This window comes from Equus asinus, chromosome 2 (genome assembly GCF_041296235.1).
Source record: "Equus asinus isolate D_3611 breed Donkey chromosome 2, EquAss-T2T_v2, whole genome shotgun sequence".
NCBI classification, from domain to species: Eukaryota; Metazoa; Chordata; class Mammalia; order Perissodactyla; family Equidae; genus Equus; species Equus asinus.
Window position 1 is genome coordinate 91,131,088 of NC_091791.1, and position 27,654 is coordinate 91,158,741.

Genomic DNA, 27,654 nt, shown 5'->3' on the forward strand with positions numbered 1-27,654 from the left:
CACCTGTAGGGTGATCTGTCATCAGCAGGTTAGACAGGCATTTCTCACAGAGATGCAGCTGTTCAAGTGGTGACACATGGCCATTAGGTAGATACCCATATTTGGCAGCAGAAGCAGAGGGGCTGCTCATTAGGTATTTTATAAGTTTCCAAAGGGTCAGTGAAGAGCGGGCAGATGAAGTCCAGGATGTGAGTCTCCCTCTTCACGGGCTTCTAGATGGTGGCCTGGAGGGGCCAGCCACCCCAGGTGAGAATACTCAGGAAAGGCAGAAGCAGAGAACCAGGTATGAGGTGGAAGGTGTGAGGGGATGAGGTTCAGGAGAGGGTGGGCACGCTTGGGGACTGTGTGTGGAGAAGAGGTGTGCTTGTGAGATGATGGTAAGGACAGTGAGTCTAGGATGGTGGCTCTACTGGGGGAAACTGAGGGAGGACAGGGAGGAAAGAGGCCAGGGCCAAAGAGAGGAAGGGTGGAGAAAAGTCATCACGTTCTTCAGCTGTGGATTAGACTTTGCTCATTTATTTCAGTTGGTTTCCACAATGACCCAAATTAATTGTTTTATTCCGTTATACAGATGAGAATCAGAGATATGGGATCTCACTCCTAGCTAGGTTCTGACGCCTGGGGTTCCAGGCTGAGGAGTTCGGCATTTATCTACCATGAGCTGCGGATCTCTTGAAGGTCAATGAGGAGGAAGATGGGAAGGCAGATGTGATAAGCATAGTGCTGGTGGTGGTTTCCTTCTATCTGAAGACCCTCTCATGTGGTGGCTACTAGTGAATTATGTGAGGACACCGTGCACCTGTGGCCAGCACTATTGCCTCTCCAAGCAGACCAGCTGTCCAGCCGGCCTCGGCATCTCCTCCCTTCCATTCTCTACTCTACCTCCCACCACCTCTGTGGAACTTTCTCACAGTCACACACACAATCACATGCATTCACACACACACACACACGCACCTGTCTAGCCTGCCTTGGCATCTCCTCCCTTCCTTTCTCTACCCAGCAACTCCTTCTCTGTGGAACCTTCTCACACCTCTCACACATAGTCCCACACACTCACACACACACACACACACACACTCACTCATGCACTCTCATATTCATGTACACACACACACCTGTGTTCCACATCCCCAGCCACTTGGTGACCACTTGGCCTTACTGCAGAGGGCAGTGGATATAAGGGGCAGTCAGGGGAAAGCTTTGGGGTTACCAGGGCCCATCACTCTGCTCTTCATGTTGGGAAGAGACCTTTTAGCAGTCTGCCAGCGCCTCCCAGGAGAGCCCCAAGGGGCCCCAGGGAGAAAGCAGAGGCCCGAGTCCTGCTCTAGAAGCAGTGGGATGTGGAGGTGAAGCACAGCCTCCATCGAGTGGAGGGTGTGGGGCCGGGCTGCGTGCTCTGTGTGGAGGGGAGCCTGCTGGCACGTGTTCTCCCATAGTGGTTAGCTCAGATGGCTCCTCCTTGTCGTTTAGCAGCATCAAACAGCAAAAAGTATCTGGGCTCTGGAGCCTGACACATTTGAGTGTGAAGCCCAGTTCCACAACTCACCAACTGTGTAAAATTGAGCACACCACTCTTCCTGTCTGGAACTTCTCAGAGGTCAGAGATGCCTGGGCAACTACCCGTTTTGGGGTCTCCTTAGACACTTAAAATATTTACAATTTCATGTTATGGTAGATTTTGAATGTTTACATTTAACCAAGGGATATTTTAACAAAAATAATAGAATGTGACACACATGTGCTATTTCCACGCTTACAAGATTTATGAAAACCTCTTCATTCGTAGTGCACTATGGAGGATGGCGCTCTGAGCTCGAGCTGCCGGGTCTTCCTTCATTCCTGACAGTGAATCTTCATGGCTGTAGGTGACCTCATTTAGAAATCAGGAATGCAAAGTTGATTTGAGACCTTTTATGAATGTAGGCCTGCGCCAGTGGCCTGCTTTCTTTGTCTCTCCTGGGGAGCCAATAGTCCCATCCACACAGGATTCTTAGGAAGGTTCATTTCAAAAATGCTACAAAAAGCACTTCTTATAAAAGAAAAGATAACTACTTTTGACTTTATTAAACTTCTATTCATTGCAAGACATTTCAAAGAAAATAAAAAGGCAAGTCACACATTGGGGGATGGGGGGTATATTTACAATGTATATTACCCATATAGAACTAGTGTTAAGATTATATGAAGAATTTTTACAAATCAATAAGAAAAGCTCAAACAATTTAATTTAAAAATGGGCAAAAGACTTGCACAGGTCTTTCACAGAAGAGGCCACACGTATGGCCGATAATCATATAAAGACATATTCAAAATATTAATGATCCAGAAAATGCAAATCACGGCCATAAAGATATTCATTTTGCATCAATTAGACCAGTACAAAATGAGAGGTGGTGGAGAGGACGGGGGTAACAGGTGCTTAATTGCTGGTGGGAGTGTACTCAGTCCACCCGCTTTGGAAGTGAGTTTGTCATTCTCTTATAAAATGGAATATTCACGTACCCTATGACCCAGCAATGCCACTCTTACGTATCCACCCAAAACAAACTCCACACGCACCCCAGAGATAAGAAGGGCCATGGTAGCATTGCTTATAGAGCCAAAACCCTGGAAACAATCCAAATGAGCATTAACAAGCTAAAAAGGAAAATGACCTGCAATGAAATGAATCAACTACGTCTTCGTGTAATAGTATGGATGAATCTTAGCAGAATAATATTGAGTAAAAAGAGCATTCAAGGCAATTTCACATGGGTCAACTAATAGAAAATAACATGCAACATAATACTCTTTTAAAAATGTATAAAACACAAGCATAGACACATCCAAAGTAGTGATGAAATACAAGATTCACAATAGTGGTTACTACAGGTGGGACAGGCAGAGCAACAAGAAGGAGAAGCATGTGGTTGGATATAAGTCATGTCAGTGTTACCTTGAGACTCACAGGGTTTTTTAAAAAAATTTTCGTTTATCATGATAATAAATAATAAATGAGTTCATTAAAATGAGGGCCATTCCTGGACAAAAGGACAGGTGTCCTGAACCTAGGGTTGTGATGAATCTCGTTCTTTGCACCTATCTACTCTTCCAAATAAATCAGTCCAGACCAAGCCAGGTGGAGTTTGGTTCCTGCACCCACCAGCCCCTTCTCTCCTTGCGAGCTCGCTGTGCCTGCCCGCTCTTACTCTTGGTGGCCTTCAGGAGGGCAACACCACCACTGGACCCCTCTGGAGGGAGATGCATCGGGAGATGGGTTGTCAGGGAAACACCCCCTCGTCATCCTACTCACTCCTAGTCCGTTGCTAGCAGGTTAGAAATCATTCACCCTCTGGTGAGTTTTAGGGTCTGACTCATGAATAAAACAATGTAAAACAAATAAATAGCTGAGATACAAATAAGGGATTCTTTAGAAATGTCTACAGCTTCGTGGTACAGAATCTAATCCTTTTTCAGTCCACAGAATGTGTTACTTTCATGACACCTTCATTTTATAAACCCCCAAGCTGGCTTTGGGGTCACAAATCTCCCTCTTGCATTTGAATCTTCAAGAAAAAACTGACTGCCAGCCCTAGACAAATGTTAAGGGTTTTATAACTCGTGTCATAAAATCGAGTTTATAGTATTGTCAGAAAATGGAGTGCGCTGCATTTTTTACTGGAAAGAAAGCTCAGATTCACTCTCAAATTCTCCTTCTTCTTGTGCCTGTTTGGGGACCTAGATGCTTGTCTGAAATTCTTCCTGCGCCCTTCCTCCCCCTATGGAGCTGCCCCTCACTTCCTAGGCTACAGCTTTGGAAACCTCGCGAATCTCCTGGCCAAGAGGCAGACCAAGCTGGGGATAGCCATGCCTTGGGTGAGGGCCTTGTCCTGAATTCGGAAACTGTGAAGGAAAATCCAGCATGTTGGGAAATATGGGCCTGATCCTGGTTTGAGGGATGAGCGGCTTCTCTACATTCCAGAGTCTGCTTCTGAGCACTGCAGTCAGCCTGGCAAAGGTGAAGAGGGGACGCCCCCAAGAGATGTCGCAGGAGACTTCTTTCGCAGGGGAAAGGAAAGGATGACCCCACCTCTGATTTCCAGTCCCTCTTTGGTGACTCTGGCTCCATTTCTGGAGAGTGCTTGTTAGTGGAGCGATGTCTAATTGCTGCTAGAGTCAAGAAGCTTGGTATAGAGGGAGACCTTGGAGAGCTGCTATTATTTTTTCCTTGGGAGTGCTGTAGCTTTTAATGACTTGAAGCCAATTTAGGTGGGAAATTGCTTAACAAGAGGTGATCACTTTTCCACAGTATCAGAGCTAGAGGAAGGGATTATGTCATGGTTGCCCCACTGCTGTGACTCACTTCTTCTTGCCAGAAGCCACTCAGATAAGGAGGGGGCAGCAAGGAGGGCAGAAAGGAATTTGGAAGGGGAGGCAAGTTTTATTTCTTCCTTAAGAGCCCACAGCATACAGTTTTTACAACCAACCAACCTAGCACTTAGTAAGTCTCAGTAAATACTGGCTTGTCCCTGAATGAGTCATCTCTTTGCTGTCTGAGCAGAGACACGTAAAAAGGGGGTGTAGTTGGTGCCGTCAGTTAGCAGGTGACCTTCCGTGGGTTCCATAATGGAAAGGACAAGGGAAGATCTCCAAGGTCCCTTTCAGGCTTGTCTCTTGTAAGCCTTCTCTTAGGAAAGAGACCCTGCTGGCCCTCAGAGAGAGGAGAGACGCTGCCTTCATTCCTCTCAGCCACCTGCACCTGTCAGACCCAAGGAAAGACGAGACCAGAAACTTTGAGAAACTTTGTAGAAAAAATTTAAGGATCCCCAATCTAGAGCAGCGAGGGGTCCAGGGATGCTGCCCCTGGATCCATATCATCTAATTGCACATAGACGCATCACCTAGCTCTTCATCTAGTAGAACAGACACATGCAGTAACACATCATCTAGCTCTCTGTCATCTAAGAGTGCATGAGCACATCCAGCAAATAGCTCATCCTCTTGTTCCACATTGTCTAACAGCATGTAGGCACACGCAGTAACACTTCATCTAGCTTGATGTCACCTAACAGCACATCAGCATATCTACTCGTATATCATCTACCTGCACACCATCTAGTAGCATACAGCCTCTGCCTACAGACTGTCCTTGCTTGTCCTTTTCATTTCTGCCTCTGGTGGTCCAGAGACTTCTTCCTCACTGCCCTGGGACCCAGCTATACTCATGGCCTGACCTAGTCACCCCCTGAAATCTATTGAGCAGTTTCTATGTACAAGGCACTGTGCCAGATGATCTACATACATGATTTCTTCCATCCTAAAGAGAACTACTTGATTATTATTATCTCCATCATGTAGAAATGGGACCTGAGCCTCAGGGAGATTCGTGGCTTGCTCAAGGTCACACAGATGTGAGTAAATCATGAAACTATCCTCAGAGCCTCACTCCAACCTTGCTCCTTCCCATGAGGCAACATCCCCATTTCTACACCTCAGTGTGTCTCTACCCCTTTGCATACTCTTTGCTGCTGTGTTCATTTCCCTTCCTCTTTTACACCAAAGTAGCGATATACATGCCTGGCTCCCATTTTTAAAAGCCTGACTTCCCCTTCCATGTGTCATCGCAAAGGTTATTAAGTCTGTGCTTTTATTTTTGGTTTCCAAACTATTAAAAATATGTATTAGAGAAACTTGGAGAGGCAGAATTGAGCTAGCAAGTGGTTCAAATTTATATGATAACTTTGTCGCATGAAATCAGACTTTGATGTTATTGGTAAGATTTTTTTTTTTCTTTTTAGCTTGATCAACTCTATCAAGTAGCAGCCAACATAACCCAATTTCTGTGCAGCGCCAGGGCTGACCCGGACTGCCAATTTATTAAGCCTTTCCATGAATCAGGCCTAATATTTAATAATATTGTCAAATAGAATGCAGCAGTAATAGTTTAAATGTCAGTCTTCACAGCTCATTGAACTCTTTGAATAAATAGACAAGTAGTTTGTTTCAGACCCTGTGGCTGGAGATAGTATTTTTCAGAGGGAAGTAGCTTTTGAATCTAGCAGTTGTAATAGAAGGTGGTTTTTTTCCACTCAGTAAATATCACTGAGGTCATAAAGTGTGGATGCAAATGCAGGGAGAAAACAGGCCCACAAATCTTATTTATTTCCACACTGATGTAATGCTTGCCCTGGTGCCAGACTGTGTGTGGGCATCACCCGTAGGCACCTGTGTTGGTTCCTTGCCCTTGCTCTCTGCTCTGTGACAAGGGCTGCTCTCATTGCTCTCACTCCCTGCTGAGTGTCAGGGGCCATACTCTGTCACAGAAAAGGTCATCCCCAGAAGGACCACAGCCTTCCAGGGGACGATCAGGAAATGTGGTGCCCCACAATGCTCTCCATTTGGAAGGAGCAAGGTGAGGAAGCATCCTGATTCCATGGCGTGTTGGAAGTTCCTCCTGAGGTAGGGGAAGAGGCTTATGCGGGATGGCACTCATTTGTATTTTGGGGATGCTCGGTTCAATGATGAGGAAGGTTTGGCCAAGCTGATAAAGGGGGTCCTTGATGAAGGTCTGACCTCCTAGAAAAAGGCCCGATATGAACTTGGTAGCCCTGGGCAGTGGAAAGCAACAATGCTGCCCTCAGTAGCAGCAATGGGTCTTGTAGGCATACTCCAAGACACATATTTTGGCCTTTCTTTACTTCCGAGTCAATGCACATCAGGGATTCCATATGCATCCTTCCTTCTCAGACTCTCACATTGCATAATCATTCATCTCTACATCTTTTGTACTTGCTCAAAAGGCACTATATCCATTTTGCAAGTTGGATAGTTTCTTCTCTTTATTCATTCATTTATTCACTTATTCATCCATTCAAGAAATGTAGTTTGAATAGCTTCTGCCTAGGAGTTTGGAGATGTGAATTTAAGTTCCACTTTCAACCTAATTTAATCTGTGGCTTTGGTCCAGCGAATTCACCTCTCTGAGCTCTCTGTGAGCTGGAGAAAAACCTGCCCAGACTCGTTGTGAGTCTACCAATGTGTAAAGTGGAAAGTGTCCAGTGGGGACGGCAGCCCAAGGTTGACATTCAGTAGATGTCAGTAGACTGCCTTAGCACCTACCATATGTCGGGAAAAGAAGATAGTAAAAATATAAAGACAAATATCACATAGCCTTTTTATGAGATATAATTCACAGACAATAAAAGGCACATATATAAAGTGTTTATTTCACAGGTTTAGACAATTGTATACAACTGTGTAATCACCACCCAAAACAAGGTTTAGAACATTTCCATCACCTTGAAAAGGTTTCTCAGGTCACTTTCTAGACACTTCTCCCTACCCCGAGAAGCAACCACTTAAGAATTTCTAGTACCATAGATTAAATTTACCTGTTCTTGTAATTCATATTAATGGATTAATAAAATACATGTATTTCTGTTTAGTTTCTTTCACCCAACAAAATGTCTGTGAGATTTAACCATGAAATTGTGGATATCAGTACTTAGTTCTTTCATTTGAGTAATATTCCACTGTATGAACAAATGCTGGTTTGTTTGTCCATCCTCCGGTTGACATACATTTCAGTTGTTGTCAACTTACGGCTATCATGAGTAAGACAATATGATCATTTTTATATAAGTCTTTTGTGGAGAAATGTTTCCATTTCTCTTTATTAAATATGAAAGACTAGAATTCCTGGGTCAGAGGGTAGCTGTGTGTTTACCTCATTAAGAAACTTCCTAACCATGTGGTTATTCCATTTTATACTCCTATTAGTTATATCCTACTTATATACTTGTGAGTTCCAGTTGCTGGACATCCTAACCAACATTTAGTGTTGTCAATCTTTTTGACTGCAGACAATTTAGTGGACGTGAAGGATATGTCACTGTTTTAATTTGCATTCGTTTGGTGACTAATGCTGTCTACATTATTTCACGTGCTTATCTGCAATCCTTGTAGCTTCTTTTGAGAAGAGTGTGCTCAAGTCTTTTGCTAATTTTTACTGAGCACTTCATCTTTTCATTGTTGATTTACATTAGTTTTTTATATATTCTAGATGTGTCTTTGATCAAATATAAGTACTGCAAATATAATTTCAAGTCTGTAACTTGCCCATTCATTTTCTTAATAGTATCTTTTGAGGAGTAGATATTTTTATTGACACAACCCCATATATCAACTTTTCTTGTCTTTTATGGTTAATGCTTTTTGTGTTCTGTCTAAGAAAGTTTTGCCTATCCCAAAGTTGGAGTTTTTACATTTATGTCTATGTTGCATTTCAAATTAGTTTTTGTTTATGGAATAAAGAACTGGTCCAGGTTCACTTTTTTTCCATATGTATGTCCAATTGACCTAGCACCATTTGTTTAAAAAATTTATGTTTATTTAACAAATAGATTAGATGCTTTGGTTGAAAATCAACTGGCCATGTATATGTTGACCTATTTCTTGATTCTCTATTCTGTTCCACTGACCTATATATCTATTTTTTATATCAATAAAAAAATGTCTTCATCATGGTAGCTTTATAATAATTCTTTAAATCAGTTAGTGTAAGTCCACCAACTTTGTTCTTCTCTTACAAGATTATTTAGGCAATTTTAGACCCTTTGCATTTCTTTTTAAATTTTAGACTCATCTTGTCAATTTCTTCAAAGAACTTAAAATTTTGATAGTACTGCATTGACTCTATAGATAATTTGGGGGAATTACAATATTGAGTCTTCTAATCCAGGAACATAGTTTTCCCTTTCAAAACAGTAACTTTTGACATTACTGATTTCCTCTGTTGATATATTGTATTTGTTTCAACATTTTTTGTTAATTTTTTTATTACGTCTATTTGCTTTGGTTTAATGTTGCTCTTATCTCTCTAGCTTCTTAATGTTAGACTTTGGTCATTCATTTTGCCCTTGTTTGCTTTCCTAACACAAACATTTAAGCTATAAATTTCCCTCTGAGTACGGTTTTAGCTGAATCCCGTGGACTTACATATGTTGTGTTTTCATTATCATTAAGCTCAAAATATAAGGTGTCAGACTTAGTCTTTTTCTTCAAGGCATCCCTACTGAGCTCTGGAGGATGACAAATGGCTGCGATTTAATGTTGAAAAGGCTATCGGCACAGAAAGCTGGAATTCATTCTCCTTAGTGAGGCTAAGGAAAGCTTCCTAAGCTAGTCCCGTCATGCACACACATTTTGCAATCCAAATGCCTCAATTCCTTTTCAGTTTTGAAGGTTCAAATGTGAAAGAAAACTGCCAAGCAGGAAGTAAAATACAGAGAAGAATAATGGAAAGCAGAGAAGCAAAACAGGCAGTTGAACTCTCTGTGAACAAAACCCATTTTTATTTCTACTAAATGTATAATTTCCTTGTAGGAGAATGAGAGCAGTAGTATGTTCCCTGCTAACAGTCACTGTCTGCAGAGCCCCTTCTCATGGTCGTGGGCTTAGTTCTAAGTATCTTGGCCACATAATATACCTGAACCTTCTTCACTTGCTTTAACTCTATGGTCCAACCCAACTCATTAAATATCCCCCAATCCATGTCAGTGTTTCAGATAATAAGAGGTTTTGAGAGGAAATCTTAGGTATACATTTATAATTTAAATAAAATATGTCACCATTAAGAACAGTTTAAACATTCCAAAAAATAAAAAATAAGCAGAAATGAACAATCCAATGTGTTTTTTTACCACCAAAATAAGGCTCTAAAAATTTTTGTGTGTATTTCTGTCTAGTCTTTTTTGAAACTCTACAAAAATTTTATACAATTATAGTGTTATAGAAATTATATTTTATCCTGCATTTTTCTAACACTGTCATAAACCTTTATAAAAATCATTTTAATGGCTCATTAATATTTCATCAAATAGATGTAAAATAACTTATTTAAACATTTCCTTCTTGATTGTCATTTGTGTCACTTGCAATTTTTTCACAAATATAAATATCATTATAATGGACATCTTCACGCTGAATGGTTTTTCAGTTATCACATTTATTTCTTCAGGTCAGATTCTCAAAAATAGAATTATGGTGTCAAAAAAAGATATAAACATTTAAAGCTTTTGACAAAATATTACTGAGTATTGCCAAAAGCAGGGCTTTGAAAGATTACATTCTGATCTTTGGGATCAAAAGAATACTCAGGCTTCAGTGTTTTTTTCTCTTTTCCATCAAATCTCTGTGGATTTATCTTTAGTAGGAGAAATCTTTTTATAAATTGGTATTTTCTTCTACTTTTCTCATATCCTTTGTTGCAATTTTCTTCTTTCTCTTTTTATAGGCACATATGTACTTTTACTTTATTTTGCTTTATTATTCTGGGGACTCAAGTGGAGAAGAAATCACCTTATTTTCGACTCATTTCTTTCATGGCCCACATTAGGTATTGCCATCAATGACCCGTGAATTTTGGTGGTTTGAGGAAATTGAGTAGGATCACGGTTGGATGTCTACCTTTGTTCAATAATCTGAATTGATGCACATATGAACCCCTTCCTCAAATGTGTGTTTTCTGCAACAATTTGCAATTCTAAGTATTTGGTCTTTTATTCATTCCTTCATTCATCAACTCATTTACTAGTGCTGAGCTTGGTTAATATGTAAAAGTGGGCTTGATACTTTCCTCCTAAAATTGAGTTAGAATCGGTGTAAGGTCAGAATGAAGACAAAAGCTAATTTTGAACAGTGTGTTATTTCAAAAATAAAAGATTTTTGTTTCATTTTTTACTTTACCCAGGATATTCTTTCCTTCTATTGGGGGCAATCAGGAGATTAATTTAATCATAATGCCTACCATTAGAGAGGCCTGGGATGGATCAGGTGTGGTGTTAAGTTTCTCCTATGCATTACCTTAATTGTGCTTCAGCAGAACCTGATTATAAATAAGGAAACTAAAATACAACTTGCTGAAAATCAAGCTTGAGTCAGTATCAGACCCAGGTTTTGAACTCAGTGTTTTTCTCACTCCAGCGCCTGTGTCGTTACCTTGTGACACTGCAGAAATGGAGTAGATGCACCAGCAACGTGGAGCTCAGCTCCTGCCTGCCATCACCCAGTGTTCCAGTCACAGGAAACCTGAGCGGTCCTTACCCTCTCTGCACCTTTGTACACTGTGCTACTTGCTCCCTTTGTTTATTAGCCAAGCTGCTTCCTGGTTATCCCTCCAGCCTTAGGGGAAGCAGTCGCTCTTCCTGAGTGCCTCCTGGAGCTCCTCCTTGCTCTGAGCAGAGCGGAGCAGCGTCAGCGGCTCCCTTAATACACTGTGCATCCCAGAGCACAGCTTCGTCACCCCATCCTCGGTTCCCTGCTCTGTCACATCCCCCACTAGACTCGGAGTCCCCCTAGGTTCAGGCCTCTCTCTTAATGCATTTGTCTGTCCCCAGGTCCCAGAGCAGAGGTAGACACAGGGCAAAGCACACAGACATCCAAAGCCTTTTATCCATTTAAAAATCAAACAAAATAAATGTTCAATGAGTAAGAAATGAGAGTGCAGAAATGCAGCCATGTGCATCTTTCTTCAACACGAATGAGCAGATTGCTGGCACCCAGTGGCGGGGAGGGCAAGAAGGGGTAAGGAGGGACAGGGGGATGGCCTGGCTTAGTCAGTCTCCTGGAGGAGGTTTCCATACAATTGACTACATTGGCCCCTTCATCACGCCCTGCTGCTTAATTCTGTTTGATGATGATTGGTTCAGGATAATGCAGTCCAAAGATCAAGGAGAGCCCCCACCGTGCCTCCCTTATTAAATTACTTTGCTTTGGGTTTCGAGCATTGCTGAGCAAATCTCGTTATGAATTCTTCAATTACTTTCTTTTGCGATTTTTATAATTTGGTGGGGTAAACTCTGGAATCAAACCAATATCCGTGCCATCGTGCTAACTTTAATTATTTTCAAACTCCCCATTAGAGGAGTGGGAGAATGTTCACTCCCCTTAAATCTGATTTCATTTTTCAGATTTCCTCTGCCCCATAATTTGCTTTGTACCCAGGTCTGACACGCTTCGCCTTACTGCTGCCTATAAACGTGGGCTGATTCCATTCTATTTGTTCCACTGAGTATTACAGCTTTGGGTTTTATGACTTAAGTTTTTGCATTTTGAACTGAGTTGTTTTGTTATTTGATTACATTAAAATCAAGAAGAGATTGCTGATGAAAACAATTTTGATTTATTGCGTCAGCCAGATTGTTGGCGACTTTTGTTTGGCTTATTTTTATTTCCATTTTCTTGGTATAATGTTGTTTGTCCAGGAACAGGAAGAGAGATAGGGAGGAAGGAAAATAACATTTATAAAGACATTATTACATGTGGCATTGTGCTTATGCACTTTATCTTCACCATTGAGGGCATTTTGTGATAGTTCTATTTTGAAAATAGGGAATGCAAAACTCAAAAACGTTAAGCAATTTTCCCAAAGATGGTCAGACTCTTTCTACCATTGTGTGTTCATTATTATTACTACTGTTTTTACCATCGCCATCATTACTGTCATCATCAATAATATAAAACCTATTTGGGTAGAATAGTATTTCCACTGGGATGGGTGGCTGTAATGAAGAGTGTATTTACTCTCCAACAGAGAGGTATTAAGATTGGCTTTGAACCCTACATTTTAAAATTTTTATATGTGTGTGTGTGTGTGAGAGAGAGACACACTCACGCAGACACACACATAGAGATGGAGAGACACAGAGTGAGAGAGATACATACACACACACAGATAGAAAGACACTGCAAGAGAGAGAGATGAGAGGTGGATTAACTCACATCAGGAAGAGTAGTGGGACCAAGTGAAATCTGGTATTTCTGATACATTAAGAATCTTCATATGGAAGAGGTCTTGGACCTATTCCCTACGGACCTCAGTTAGTTACACGAGAAGGGATGAGAAGTGCTCCCTACACTTTATAGTAAGTGTTTGGCATCCCCCAGCTGTGTAGTGGGCTTCTCTCATGGCAGTGTCCCTGCCAGGCCCTTCTAGTGGCGAATCTTTCTCACTCTAACTTTACAGAGCTGTACATCTTCACAGGTAGAGCCCAGAGCTTGTTTGGCTCTGAGGGATGGGAGTCTACTTGGATCTTTTTGGTCAGAACGTAACCTCTATTATAGCTCCTCAAAGTGGTTGAAGGCTAAGGTGTGAGCTCTCGCTCTCTCCAGGCTGACATTTTAGCAAAGGCCATAAAGCAATACTGAGCCACAAATGGGGTTAGAGAATGACGTTCTTCAACATAAACCCTGCAGGGATGGTCTCCCAACACGTTAAGGGAGAGTCTTCAGTATTAACTGTGCTCACATGCAATTTTACTGCTTCTCTCTCCGAGTTACCAATTTCCAACAACCTTTTACGGGTAAAGAAACATTGAAAGGAGCTGGCCGCAGATGACAAAGCCACCTTGGCCTCAGGATGTAGTTTCATGGGCCTCACTTGAACTTGGCCTCAACAAAGTCAAATGCTCAGTTAAGGAAACATAGTATAGCGAATAGAATGTGGGATTTGAGTTAACAAGAAGTGGGTTTTGTTCTTGCATCCACCTTGTGCCAGAGGTGAGATCTTGGGCAAGTTAACTGACTTCTGAACAAAGTTGACTCATCTGATAAACAGGAGTAATAATACTGGGTCTTTGCAGAGTTCCTGTAAAGACTGGAGGTGATGCGAAGGGACTAGCCTTGTAGAGTATATTTTAACACAATAGTTCTCAAAGTGTGGTCCTTGGACCAGCAGCAGCATCAGCATCATCCAGGAACATGTTAGAAATGAAATTCTTGGGCCCTACTTTAGACCTAATGAATCAGAAACTGGGGGAGGGAAGTTGGGGAAGAGTTAGGAATCTGTATTTGAACAAGCCTTTCAAGTGATTCTCGCATCCTCTTACGTTTGAGAACATATGCTTGAATGAATGGCTTGTTGGTATGATTGTTGTTTTATTAGTATTAGTATTTGCTTTATTCCTGAATCTTAGAAAGAGATTCTTAGCCAGAGGCCAAGGGTGTCTATTGATGCTGTCCCTGAAGGCCAGCCTCTGGAAGAGAAAGCAGGATAGGGAAGAGTGGAGTGGAGACCTGGAGGGACAAACAGCCTAGTTCGCTTTGATTCAAGGCCCCAGGCTTCCTGGATCCCAGTATCCATCTCTTCAGTTCCTCATTAGTCACTTTACGCATACTTATTGAGCACCATCTGCATGTCAGACATCATGCTGGGGCAGCGAACAGAACATACATGGCCAAAGGGCTTACATCCTTCCTTGTGTGTGTGTGTGTGTGTGTGTGTTTGCATGCACATTCATCACGTGAGCCTATCTCGTGCTTCTTTGTGAGATGTTGACCACATGGATGCCTGTCTTCTGTGCTGCATGAGTTCATATATTCTTAGGTTGTTCCCTTTCCCCAGGATGACATTTTTCATTCTGTGTTCTTTTCTCTCTGTAATCTAGTTTGAATCTAAGCAAACCAATTTACTCTTCCTGTTAGATCACTCTTAATCTTTCCCATGGAATAACTCAGATTAGATTGTTGTTTATCATGATCTTTGGACAATTTAAAATTTTGACAAATCATTGAAAATCAATGTGTCCCTTTGCCCTGATGAGGAGGTTGTTTATGGCCCGTGGTTTTGCTGACGTTGTGCAATTTCAGTCTTCAAGAAGAGTCATTGATTCTTCCAAGTTAGGACTTTTCTTTTTCCTTTGTACCAAACCAGCTCCTTCTCTCTTGGAGATGTCAGAAACCTTCTCCTCCTAAGATAATGCTTGGTTCACTAAATAAGACTGTTTCTCCCCAGAGTGCGAGAGGCCCTAAAAGGGAATGCAGGCATAAAGCCTCAATAGGGTCAGGTGGAGGAGGCAGACATCAGTAGCAAAAGCTTGGCCAGAATCTGGCAGCAGAAGAGAAAAAACCATCATGATAACAGAGCCAGCTGCTCGGGGGCTCTCTGTGGCTCTTTGGGGCTACTGATGTTGAACTTTTGATGTGGGAAAGGGGAAGGCCATTTGCAGTCAAGGAGACACGGGGAGACATTCAAGCTCTGCCAATAGCTGATTCTGTGGTCTTGGGCACAGTCCTTTTTGAGCCTCAATTTCCTAGGGAAATGGACACAGTTTGTACCATGAAATTTTATCCTGAACTTTCTAAGAAGAGAATGGATGGGAAAGCACCAAGTAGAGAGCTTTGCAGGAAGGAAGATGTAAAGTGTGACTTTCCTTTAATGTTTGTTTCAGTAGCCTTGATCTCTCAACTTAGTCATGTATCCTCCTCCATCTAGTGCTCCAACCCAAGACCTAGAGCCCTAATACTCTCTCCCTTTCTGAATCTGCTCTCAAGAGAAGATCAGAAAGTTAACTGACTCAGAGGTCTGTATCACTGAATCTCAACTTCAGCACATATCAGGGTCACCTGGAGAGATTATTAGAACGTAGATTTTTGGGCCCCACTCTCAGAGTCTCTTATTCAGTGGGTCTGCTATGGAGCCTGAAATTTACATTTCTTATAAGTTCTCCAGTGATGCTGATGTGGCTGGCTCAGGAAATACACTTTGAGAATCATTCATCTATATCATAGACTTTGAGGATGTTACAGCTGGAGATGACCTTAAGGACTATATGGGATCATCTTCCACTTTTACAAATTGATAGTGAGCCAGTAACTGGGCAAGGCTCTGACCCAGTCTAACAGTTTTTCTAATTTACCAGGCTGATGCCCGAGGACAATTTCTAGTGTTATTTCCCCAAAGGCAGTTGCATTTTAATGAGGATCCAAACTTTAAGCTGTGAGCATGATGTTGGTGATGATTATCATGATCATGACAATAACGCCTTATTGTTTGAGTTCCTTTAGTGCATCTGGCACTTTCCATGCTGTCTCTTCCTGTGATGAGCCTGTGAGGTGGATGGGCTTGCTCTTCCTGTCTTCTAGATGAGGTCACTCAGGTGGCTGGGGGAGGCCTCGTCTGCCTGTCTCATCTCCAGACCTTGCTCTCACCAACATAGCACGCTGTGCTTTCTGAAAGGGAGTTGAAGATTCTATAAAGGAAGTTAAGGGGTCAAAGAGAAGATAATATAAGAGTAAAGGCATTGGTGGCCTGAGAAATTACTTGTAACTCTCTCTACCCCTTGCTATTCTCCTCACATTTGACTGTGTTACTCTGGGACACAGGAATTCCAGGATGGGGCAGGTAATCATTTGCAGAAATTGTCTTGCAGACCTAGTGCTTGGCTGTTGGGAACCATTTTCTGCTGCTGTAGCCTTGAGACATCTCCATCATCTTCAGTCCTCTTGCCCAGGTAATGGGCGACCTCACCGGGACCACCATGACAACCTACGGGGTGGCTTCATGCCTGTGCTCATGACCACACACACTCACTCACACACACACATGACATGCCCCTACCAGGTGGCTTTCCCACTCCTTTGGTTGTGTTATCTCATTGTCCAGCTCCATCCTGTTCACTCTGGTCTGAATCCAGGAGCCAGATTGACTTTGTGCCCTGTGGACACTTCAGGGAAGCAGCCATTCCACTAATTGTGGGAGAGTTCAGTTGCCATCTCCCCCTCGCACCAAGCCTGCCTGGGTTTGCCTGCTTTGCTGGTCCAGGGGTCAATCTGGGTAAAGGGTCATTATCTTTTACTCCTTGGATGGCAGGCTTCCTTACAACGTCCTGAAGAGGGCTTGTGGACACCCCTCATGGTCCTGTAGATTGTCTGCCTTCCATTTCCATGTCACCTTGGATGATGTCTTTCTACTGTTCTGGGAGACCAGGGAGAGTGAGGTTCCTGATCTCCAGCTGAAGGTCTGCTTTTCCTGAACCCTTTGTGGCTCTCCCGGTGCTCAGAACCTGAGTTCACTTCTCTGCTGCTTCTCTGGGAGCCTGTGACGTTCACACACACTCTCACACATTCCCACACACACTTACACACATGCACACACATTCTCATGGTCACATACTCACATGAGCTCACGCACACACACCGCATACTCACACAGAGCGTGTTGCTGACTTGGTCAAGGTGGAGGAATGGCTGACAGGAGGGAAGTGGGTGGGAGGAAAGATGTTTCAATAACAGCTGACAGATTGATCTCCTGAATCAGGCTGGGGACTGCAAGAGGGAGTAGGAGACGCAGCTTGCACTGAGCCCTCACTACATCCAGGCACGGTGCCTTGTGTGCTGTAATCTCAGAATAGTTCTCTAGGAAGCCATTATTAGCCCCCAAGACTACAGGTTCACCGAAGAGCTTGGATGTAGTGGTGGGTTTGTCTTCATCCAGAACCCTGCTCTTTCACTACCCTGTGCTCAAGGAAGGAGGCTGAATCACTGAAATTACCCTCTTGGGAAGCTGCAATCACAGAAGAAAAGCTTGCTGAGCTGCAGAAAACATGAGCAACACAGGAGGCTGAAACAAGCCAGCAGAAATCACCCATGATGGCACCACCCAAAGATGACTGTGCTTGGTATTTCATGCTTGGTTTATGATTCTTCATAAACATAAAGTTTTTACATAATAATTGCAAAAGGATATCACAATGTGAATACTCTATTGCAATAGGTTCTTTTTCCCTAAACAGTGTAATACTGGTTATTATTTATTTAGCACTTACCATATTTCGAGCAAGGCCCTAAGCATGTCATTTATTGAGGAACTTAATCCTTATCAGTACACTGGAGGGATGGGCCATTTTACATGCAGTGGAGCTGAGGCCCAGAGATGTTAAGCAACTTGCCTGCATTCACATAACCAGCAAGCAGTAGAGTTAGGATTCGAATCCATAAAGTTGGAGTCCAGAACCCAGGCTGGCTCTTGATTACCGTGGACAGTGTTTCCCTTAGCAATGTTTTAAAACACCGTAGTAATGGCAACATGATATCCCGTCATCTCGTACTGTCATTTACCTAGCTGATTCTCAATTATTGAGCACTTATATTGTTTCCAATTCTTGCTAGTTTAAACAGTGTTGCCCTGTAAAATCCTTGTGCAAACATCTTTTCAGAAACTGAATGATTCCTTAGGATAAACAGCTAGGAGTGGAATCGCCACATAGGCACATTTTAAAAGCATTTGTCTTCCCACCAAATTGCCCTTCCAGAAATATCATGCCAGCCCACACTCCTACCAGCTGCCTATAAAGTTGTCCTTTTCTCCACAGTTGGTCTGGGTTTTTCCTGTTGCATCTTCTGACCTGGCACAGTGCATAATACAGGTATCACTGTAGTCAGGGTTCAGGCTGCGTGTGGCAATGTGTTGCCATTTTATGAACATGACCATAGGAGCTAAGATTTGGGGTGCTTGAGCTCTGCATGACTGGGGTGAAGGGTGGATGCAGGGAGCAACAATGAGTGTGCCACTGGATGGTGAACCCACACAAGGATGCATCAGGTTTCCAAGGGTGATGAACCCACATGAGGATGCGTTAGGTTTCCAAGGATGGTGAACCCACTTGAGGATGCATCATGTTTCCAAGGAACCCCTGATTTCCTAACGACCCCATCCAGAGATGGTGCTTGCCCTAGTGTCCTCCCTTTCTAGTGTTTGACATTTCCATGAACACCCTTGTTTGTAAAGCTGGAGAAAGGCAGTCATTCCCATCCCATTGTGTTCTGTCACCAGCTGCATCCCCCTGGGAAGTCCTCAGAGGACAGGGACCCTGGGAGCAATTTCTGCAGCCCTCCCTTCCTGAGTCCAGGGAAGGAAGAGAGGAGCCCACAGGCCTCTTTGGAGCCTGATGGACCTCAGGTTGACCTAGCTCCACCACTCACCATCTGGATTTGTTTGGGACAAGTCACTTTATTTTTCTGAGCCTCAGATTCTTCATCTGTAAAATGAGGTTAATATTCTGCCCTTCAGAATTATGCCATGGATGGAAATGGAGTCAATTTCTGAAGGTCCCACATCCAGCAGGCCCTCAACACCCACCCCGTACCTGGCACTGCAGACACCTGGTTTTCTTTGGCACCTTCCTTCTGATGACATTTATGCTTGATGTTTGCAGCACCAGCATTCTTGTTTTGGAGAAAATGAGGTTGCTTTCCCCTTTCCAAAAGCAGTCAGGACGGAGTAGAACAGCATAATGAAGTTCTTGCCTCGAAGGCTGTTGTCTCTGAAAGTTTGCGCTCTGAGTGAGTTCTGGGAAGGGCAGAATCAGTGGTGCAATGAAAAGCCATGCAATCTTGTTTTATTATCAGTGTGGAGCAACTCAGAATGAGTCATCCAATATCCCAGCTCACTCGTGGCTTTGTTTATGGTGCCCAACCTTCCTCCAGCAACGTAGGCTGATCATGTTCCCCTAAATGTTGGTGAAGATGCTTTAAGCACTGGTGCCAGACACCCTCATGGTCTCAATCCCTTTCCATCTGTAGTGCTCCAGGGTGTGGGTGGACTAAGGACAGAGTGGACTTCAGGGATGGGCTTGGATCCTGTTTGTTAAGATGCTCACTGGGAGACAAGCCAAGGGTGGGCTTTCTACCTGCTCCTGTCCTGGCCTCCTGGGGATGGATGCTCAGATGATTTTCTTGACTTTCTCTGAAGACAAAGATGTTCTTTCCTCCTTTCCCTAAAGTCTTCACGTCTATTCTTTTTATATGCGGACCAAGTGCCTTTTCTTTTTTTATTTAGGGAAAGGACAGAGCGAAATAAAGCAAAATGTTGAGATGCAGGCCAGGGGTGTAAGGGAGACTTTCCTGAGTTTTTGGGTGCTGTCAGGGAGCCAGTGCCCCGGGAGACTGGAGTTCTCTGCCAGACCTTTGTGTCCTGTTGATGGGCAAGGGCACCTCCAGGAGCCAAGGGCACACAGCGTGACAGAGATGGGATGTGGTGCCTCCATAGTGTGTGATAGCATAGATTGTGTAACAAGATTAAAGAAAGCATTTTAATCAACCTCTCTTAAGAATCATTGTTTATCCCATTCTGTTATGTGACCATCTTGTCCATCTTTTTGCTTGTTACATTTCACATGTATATACAACAGTAGCAATAGTTTATTCATCGTATTGTTTTCTGCTTTCATTTTATATATATATATATTTCTCTGTTTCTGCATAGTCTTTTTTTTTTAAAGATGGGCACGTGAGCTAACATCTCTTGCCAATCTTTTTTTTCCCCTTTTTTTCTTCTCCCCAAAGCCTCCCCAGTACATAGTTGTATATTCTAGTTATAGGTCCCTCTGGTTGTGCTATGTAGGACACCACCTCAATGTGGCCTGATGAGCATTGCCATGTCCGCGCCCAGGATCCAAACCAGCGAGACTCTGGGCCTCTGAAGTGAAGCGTGCAAACTCAACCATTCGGCCAGGGGCTGGCCCTTCTGCATAGTCTTTATAATTACTAACTGTTGCCCAAAACCCCATCACATTCGTGAACAATAGTTTATTAAATTATTTCCATAATATTGACTATTTAAACTACATACTTACTTTATAGTCAACATTAGATTTTAAATATCTGTCATATCTTTACAATCCATATGACATTGATTTACTTTATTGACATTTACATTATTTGACATTATTAATTCAAAAGTAAATACATTGATTTACTTTTGAGGTGAAGTTCCCAATTTGCTAGGGTAAAGGACATGTGCAGTTTTAAATGTTCATGTTGTTTTGCTGCATTACTTCCCAAAGGGTCCTGTCATTCTGTGATGCCTCTTGTGTGAAAGATCATGCCCATTTTGTCACAACCTCACCAATGCTGGATGTTATCAATTAAGAAAAAAAAAACACTGTGGAAGTATCAAATTTTGTTTCTAGACCATATTACTTTCAAACCTCCACTTTCTTGGATGATCTGCGAATGCCTCCCACGGCCCCTGGAGGAATCCTGGGCTCTAATCCTAGGACGCCAGAGCTAGTCCTGAAGGACTCTCTGGGTTTCTATGCCCACTGAGGCTCTGCGTAACACTAAGGGCTTGTGGGAGGCTTGGCTGAATCAACCCGCCTTGTCTCCGGCCTAATTTTCCAACAGCCACTCTCCAAGGCATTGATGCATGATAAATCAGTGATTAGAAATCAGAATACATTTAATATTATAAATGGGCCAACCAGATAAAGGTAATTTAACCCATTAAAGAGGTGAAATACAATATTTATTCTTGTTTTAATGCAGAATGCAAATCTGTGGTGTCACTTTTTTCTTTTAGGCATAATGAAATAAATATCAACAATTTGTGAACAGCTCCCTGCCTATCATGCCTGCTCTCAGATAACATCCTCCTTCACTCCGTGCAGCCACCTGGGGGGTAGGGAATGGACAGGACTGGGAGACACAAGGAAGAATGTTGGTATGAACAGGAAATGGGAAACCAGCCCACTCTAAAGATCTCTTGTGCCATTTGGCCGAGGGACTCCCGGGCTGCCATAGGATGGTGTCCGGGTTCACCCTTCTCCCTCTGGGAGGAACAGCCAATGGCACGCTAGATTCCTGCCAACACTCTGTTTTCCCAAGAGACTGGGAAAAAAATCCTCAACAGAAAGGAGTAGTTGATATAAATAGGAAATGGCACATGTCTCAGAGGGGGAGGGGTCTCTGCCATAGGTGAGGGGCTGGAGAGCAGAGGGCGAGGGGTAAGAATGCTGTGGAGAATATATGGAGAATAGATCTGAGGCTCAGTGCAGAAGAAGGGGCTCAGCCTCAAGCAGGATGGGGGAAATGCTCAGACTCAAGAAAGAAAGAGGATGAGCTTGCCACGGAGGGGAGAGAAAGAGAGGAAATTCTTGGCTCTCCTGGAGGCAGATTTCTGATATATTCAGCATCCCCTAAATATGAAGAACCCAAACTTTGTGGACAAGAAGCACCAGATAAGAAGGTGGATACATAATTATTGGGGGCTATGTGGAAAACCGGTTCCGATCCTAGAAAAGGAAGAGGCACATCTTAGAATTTTGGGGGGTGCGTGGAGCTCATTCTGCATGGGGGCAAGAACAGGGTCTGTATAAAGGGGACGTGAACATGATGGCTGGGGTGTTTGGGTCTCTTATAGTTGGGATCTGGAGTGTTTCTGAGAGCATGGTCAGACCTAGGAAGCCTCCTGTCTTATACTGGGTCTGTGACACACTGGGAAGACTGGGGAGATGTCTGCAAGGTCCAGAGAGTTTTCCTGGAAACGGATGGACTTAGGAAGCCCGGGGAAGGTTTAGCTTCTGCATTTTACTCAGCGTGGCTCTAAGAGGGGAGGATCTAGGAAGCTCTGGGATACTGAGGAGGGATGCTGGGGATTTGGTACATTTCCATATTTCCACAATCTACTTTGGTCCCCTGCAGTTGGAGCCTCTGATTTGGTTCACATGTGAGATGTGGCATGTCAGCCTCCCCATTCTGGTATTATCAGGTAATTAGGGATCCAGCCACAAGCTTCCTGAAGCAGACATAAGATAGTAAGTTTAATCCCTGTTTATGAATGGGGAGATTGAGTGTCTGGGGTCATTCAGCAGCTCCAGAAAGAGATCTTCTACTTTCCCCTTATTTCTTGACAACCTTCCTGGATAGCAGGGATGTGCGGCTGAGACATTGTCAGCATCCCTTCCATATGCTTCCTGCCTTCTCAGCTTAGGCCAGAAGGACTGTAAATGCAGCTTCCTTCATGCAGCTGTGCTCACCTGTCACTCAGCCCAAACTGGAGTCACAGATGCTTATGACTTGTAGGAAGCCAAGCACCCCATTGAAGTGTCCATGCCAGGACTTCACCAGAGTCAGTTTCTACTCGATCTGGGCCAGCTTATTTCTTTTTCCTTCTTGGAACATCCCTTGAAAGGTAGAAACAAATCTGATCTTAATTCCTCCTTCAACATGACATGCACTTTTGAAATCGTACAAAGAACAATGTCTGATTGTCATGTCGAATTGTGAGCATGGATGTGAAATGCTCCAAAGTCAGACTGAAGCCAAATATTAGGTCATAAGTCAACATTTTGCTGAGAAACTCGGTTACTAAGAGGTTGGGAATTTATATCTTTTCATGAGAAAACATGTTTGCCGGCAGGAAAAACTTTCAAAGACTGTTATCTTCCCATGTGGAGGGAGAGAGATGAGTGTAATTTTGCAACCTGGGTCAGAGTCCTTTGGGACTTCTGAAATTGGCTTGGCCGAGGTAAGAGGCTTGATGTAATATGTGGATTGCTCCCTGAGGGGAAAGCCAATGGGTGGCACAGGTGTGTGTCATTTTTTAGAAGGTCGTTGGGCAAAATTATGTGAATGGCTAGGAGCAGCCTATTCTTGCTGGGGGCGGCCACACTCTACCCAACAAATCCTTCCGATGAAAAACTTCTGGTGAAAAAATGAGCCATTTTGGGCCAAGGACACTTAGGGTCGCAAAAGAAGTGAAGTCTTAACTAGCTTCATCTAAGCCACTATGGCACTCTTTGGAAAGTGTCAATGAACATGAAGACTCAACTGAATAAAGGCAGGAGACCAGAACAATGCCCTTGACAATGCCACGAAGCTTGTAGCTTTCCACTTTGGCTGATCATTGTCTGTGATGTTTCAGCCATGCCACCAAGCCCTGACTGAGGTCTTCCAGCATCCCGAATGAGCTGTGGTAGGAGGAAAGGAACAGGCAAAGAAGCGTCTGTGTGCTCACCATAGAATTAAAACCAGGCACTTTGCTGTGTTGAGAGCATTACGCTCTATTTTAAGCTGGCCAAGTGCCAATGTCTCGTTTGCATCTTCTTCCAAAAAGCAGAGCAACTCACATTCCTTCTGAGTGCCCAAACTCTAGGCAAAGTCAGAATTATGGCTCAGGATAGAATTGAGTGACTGCTGTGGGTGAGTGTGATGGTGTGAGACTTCCGCTATGGCTGTAGGTGAATTCCTGATGAAATAATCTGCAACTATAGCATTGATATGGAAACACTGACAGGAGAAATCTGCTCCTGTGTGTGTGCACACGCGAGCGTGCACATGTATGTTTGTGCATGTGTGTACCTGTGCATGCATGTATATATGTGCGCATATAAATGTGTGTGCCTGAGGGCACATGTATGTGTTTGTGTATGTGTGTGCACACTCTCTTGTGGGCAGTGAAAGACAAGTGGCAGAAACCCAGCGTGGCATCATAACAATCAGGACCCTCTTCTTAATTGGGTCTCCTTCATGCAGAGCAAGCCTGCGACTTAGGTATTAAGTCCTGGCCATTTGGGGGTGCTGAACCTAGGGCCATCTCCCACATTGATCCTAAGCAGGGCTCAGTCAAGTTCTAGGTAGAAATATTAAATGGAGACTATTATTCTCCTCCGAAATCTCTGATCGGAAAATCTCAATTCCCTGGGGTCAGACTTCCTGTGTTCTCCAAGATGAGTCCACCAATCTGAGAAACAGGTCTATGCCACTGTGACCAGGAGTCGAGCCTTAGAGCCCACCTACAGCTCATCTTCCCCTCCTTTCTTTCTGTGAGATGTGCTGCACCAGAGCCTACTGAGGCAGCATCACACCCTTTTCCGTCTAACCACCATCAGTGGCATCAACCAGTGGTGGGATTTGTAGCCAAAAATATGGGAGGAAAGTTTGCTGTGCTGGATGATAGGCAGGAGGATCATTCAGAAGGGGCTGCTTCAAATCCCACCATTGCGATGACTTGCCACTCAAAACTAATACAGCAGGGCACGCCCACCTGACTTCACGGTGACTTTGATCTTTTAGGCAAAGAAGGGGAACTACGCCTTTCTGTGGGATGTGGCTGTGGTGGAGTATGCAGCCCTGACGGATGACGACTGCTCTGTGACCGTCATCAGCAACAGCGTCAGCAGCAAGGGCTACGGGATCGCTCTGCAGCACGGCAGCCCCTACAGGGACCTCTTCTCCCAGAGGTAGGCACGGTCAGCGAGGTGACTCCAGCAGCCGTACTGGAGCTGGAGAGTTAACTTCTCGTGGGGGATGAGAGCAAACACAAACTTTATTCGTCACGTTTTCCTCAGCACCGACTATGTATCAGCTTCTTCCTATCTCCAACTAGTCCTGTGCCAGGTCCTGGGATAAAGAAGAGGAAGCATAAGGTCCCTTCCCATACAAGCGTGGATCTGGGTGGAAATTCTACTGCGAGTAGGTGATACCAGCAGGGCAGTAAGCGAGTCAGGGAGGATGTGCTTGGGGAGAAGGAGGGTAGAGGAGAGCATCTGACCAGACCCAGGGGGCCAGAGAGGACTTTCCAGAGGAGGTGACACCTGAGGCCTGAGGGGTGACTAGGAGTTAGCCAGATGGGCCCAGTAATTTAAAATTAAATGAATAATTAATTGGACCTGGCAAGGGCCTAATTATCACTTTTTAAGATAGACGTATCTACAAAGTGGGAAGAGTCAACGTGGAGACTTGAAAAAAAGTGGAGTCAAAGGGGCATCTCCACGTCCACCTGCACACGGGCTGATGCTGGCTGCTGGGTAGGGAAGGGACCAGCCCTCCACTGCGGAGAGTGGACAGTGGCTAATTACCTGCCTCCTGCCCATCCTCCCCAGATCAGCTTCCTAGTAATGAATCCTAGCATATGTCTTGGGGGGCAGGTGGGGAGGGGGGCTGTGTAGACAGAAATGTTCCAGCTTAAGCAAAGGCACATGGACACCCCTTGCCAGAAGTGAATACAGTGTGTCTCGGTCACATAGGCCTGGTTAGCCTCCCGTGTGACCTGGTGATCCCAGTCCAGCACTTGACCCTGATCTCTGGACCCTTGGGCATGATCAAGTTTCCAAGAGCTCAGTCTGGACACCTGGCCGGCCTCCCTGAGAAAAATTCTCTCTCATCATCCCACCCCCATTTTCTGCCACAGGGGCTTAACTTAGCCCTTGGCCAGGGGACCTGGCCTTGCCAGAGAAGGTGAAAGTAAAGAGCATGAGTAAGCTCAGTGCCTTTTCCTGTTATCCATCCTGCTAACAGTGGTCCTGGTCCCTAGTTTAAGCCTTGAACCCAATACTCACACATGCGTGTGGAGTGACATCTTGGTAGACAAAGAGCCCAGAGAGGAAGCTCTAAGGACAGGCTCGGCCCTGGTCTACCAAAATCCAAAATGTGGCAGAAGTGTCCATGTGAAAAGGCCAGCATGGTGCCCAGACTTAGGGGCAACCTCCACTTGCCTAATTAAAGCAAGCATTCTAGTACCTTTTGGAGTATTCTTTAGGAGGGACAAGAGTTCTTAGAGATCATCCCTTTAACATCCTCAAGAAGCTCAGAGAGGGTAACTGACACTGAGGGTCACTCAGCCAGCTGCTGGCAGAGCTGGGACGAGAATCCAGGTCCCCTGAGCCCCAGTGCTTTGCCGACATTGCTGTCGGCTCTCTGAACCCCCCCACCTCCCTTCTCCTACCTCCTAGATGTTGATTGTGCTCTTCTGATCATGAGCACCTCAGCCTACGCCCCATCAGAGAAAAGCTGAAGAGGAGGGCAGGTGACCCATCCATTCGTGGTTCATTTGCAAAACTGGGAAAAGGAATAGAACTAATTAGATTACATGAGGCTTTTGGATTTTCTCTAGAATTTAGTCATGTATACATTCCGTGCCTCCCTTTGCTCCCTGGAGCAGAGAGCGATGACAGGAGAGAAGGGGGAGAAGTGATTTATCAATTACTCAGATTAAAGGCATGAAGAAAGAATGGCTTCTCTCCAGGATGTGTAATATGTTGGTGGTGTTGAGGTTTATGGCAGTTGGTTTTGCAAGACGGGAGGCTCAGCGCATTCTGCAGATCATCAACCTGTGAGCTCCTCTCTGGAACAGATGGTAAGGGAGCTTGTGAGGCCAACACAGCAGCCACACCACCAAGACAGCTAATGTGCCCCAAGACGGTGCTCACGGAAGCACAGGGGCCCCAGCGACAGAAGTTTGGAGTCCCTGTGCACTAGCGCTGCTCAGAGATCTCCTGAAAGTCTGCTGCGGTGAACATCCAGGTGCTAAAGGGAGGAGCGAGCTCCGTTCATGGCTGGGGTACTCACTGGGGTCAGGGAAGCAGGGGCTCAAACTAGCTGGGAGGAGGACCTGAGAATGCTCAGCCTGGAGAAGAGGAGTGGGACTGGGGGTGGTTGCTGGCCTCCAATATCATAAGGCTTGTTGAGTGCAGAAGGACTTGGATGTCCTTTGTGTGGCTCCAGAAGGCAACGGACTAGGTTGGGGCATGGGGTCTCGGAGAGGCTGGCTTGCCCTGGAACAGGCCTGTGCATTATCTATCCACTCGCTGACAGTGAAGTTTTATTAAAAGTGTCTCCCAATAGAGACCCTGTGGACTGTTCCATGATCCCAGTGGTCACCATACACAAAAGTCCAGTTTCCTTGTTATTCTGGCGAGAAGTAATTTATTACTCTTTGCTTCCATCCGAAGGCCATGTGCTCTGTCACTGTAGGTAAATGTCCCCCGTAGGCGTGCTGGTCTCTCCCACGATTGTCATCTGTCTCTGTGCTGCACCCCTTCTGGGCTGGAAACACCTCCCCTCCTCTCCCTGGGCAGACGGGTGTCTATTGAGGGAACACTCACACCTCATATTGCCAACTCACTGCTGCCAATGGGTGGTTAAGAGGCTCCATTGTACGGTGCACACAGCGCTGTGAGCTGCCCTAGCTGTGACACGCCCCAGAAGAGGAAGGCGGTAGGTCCAGGAAGCAGTGCTCCATACCATTTACAGAAAAAGGGTCCCGTGTAAATAACAGAGCCCAGGCTTATCCGGAACTGCTGTAACCTTCTTTCCCTTAGTCCTGGGAACTAAGCT

At 44.4% G+C, this 27,654-nt stretch overlaps 1 protein-coding gene across 2 annotated transcripts in view; it reads left to right on the top strand.

Annotated features, from left to right (window-relative positions):
- Positions 1-27,654, top strand: part of GRID1 (glutamate ionotropic receptor delta type subunit 1) — a 677,925-nt gene that overhangs the window by 635,222 nt on the left and 15,049 nt on the right. For both annotated transcript variants that reach the window (XM_044759934.2, XM_044759928.2), the window contains exon 14: positions 24,613-24,779. In XM_044759934.2, coding sequence (XP_044615869.1) covers positions 24,613-24,779 — 167 coding nt within the window. The remainder of the gene's footprint in view (positions 1-24,612; positions 24,780-27,654) is intronic.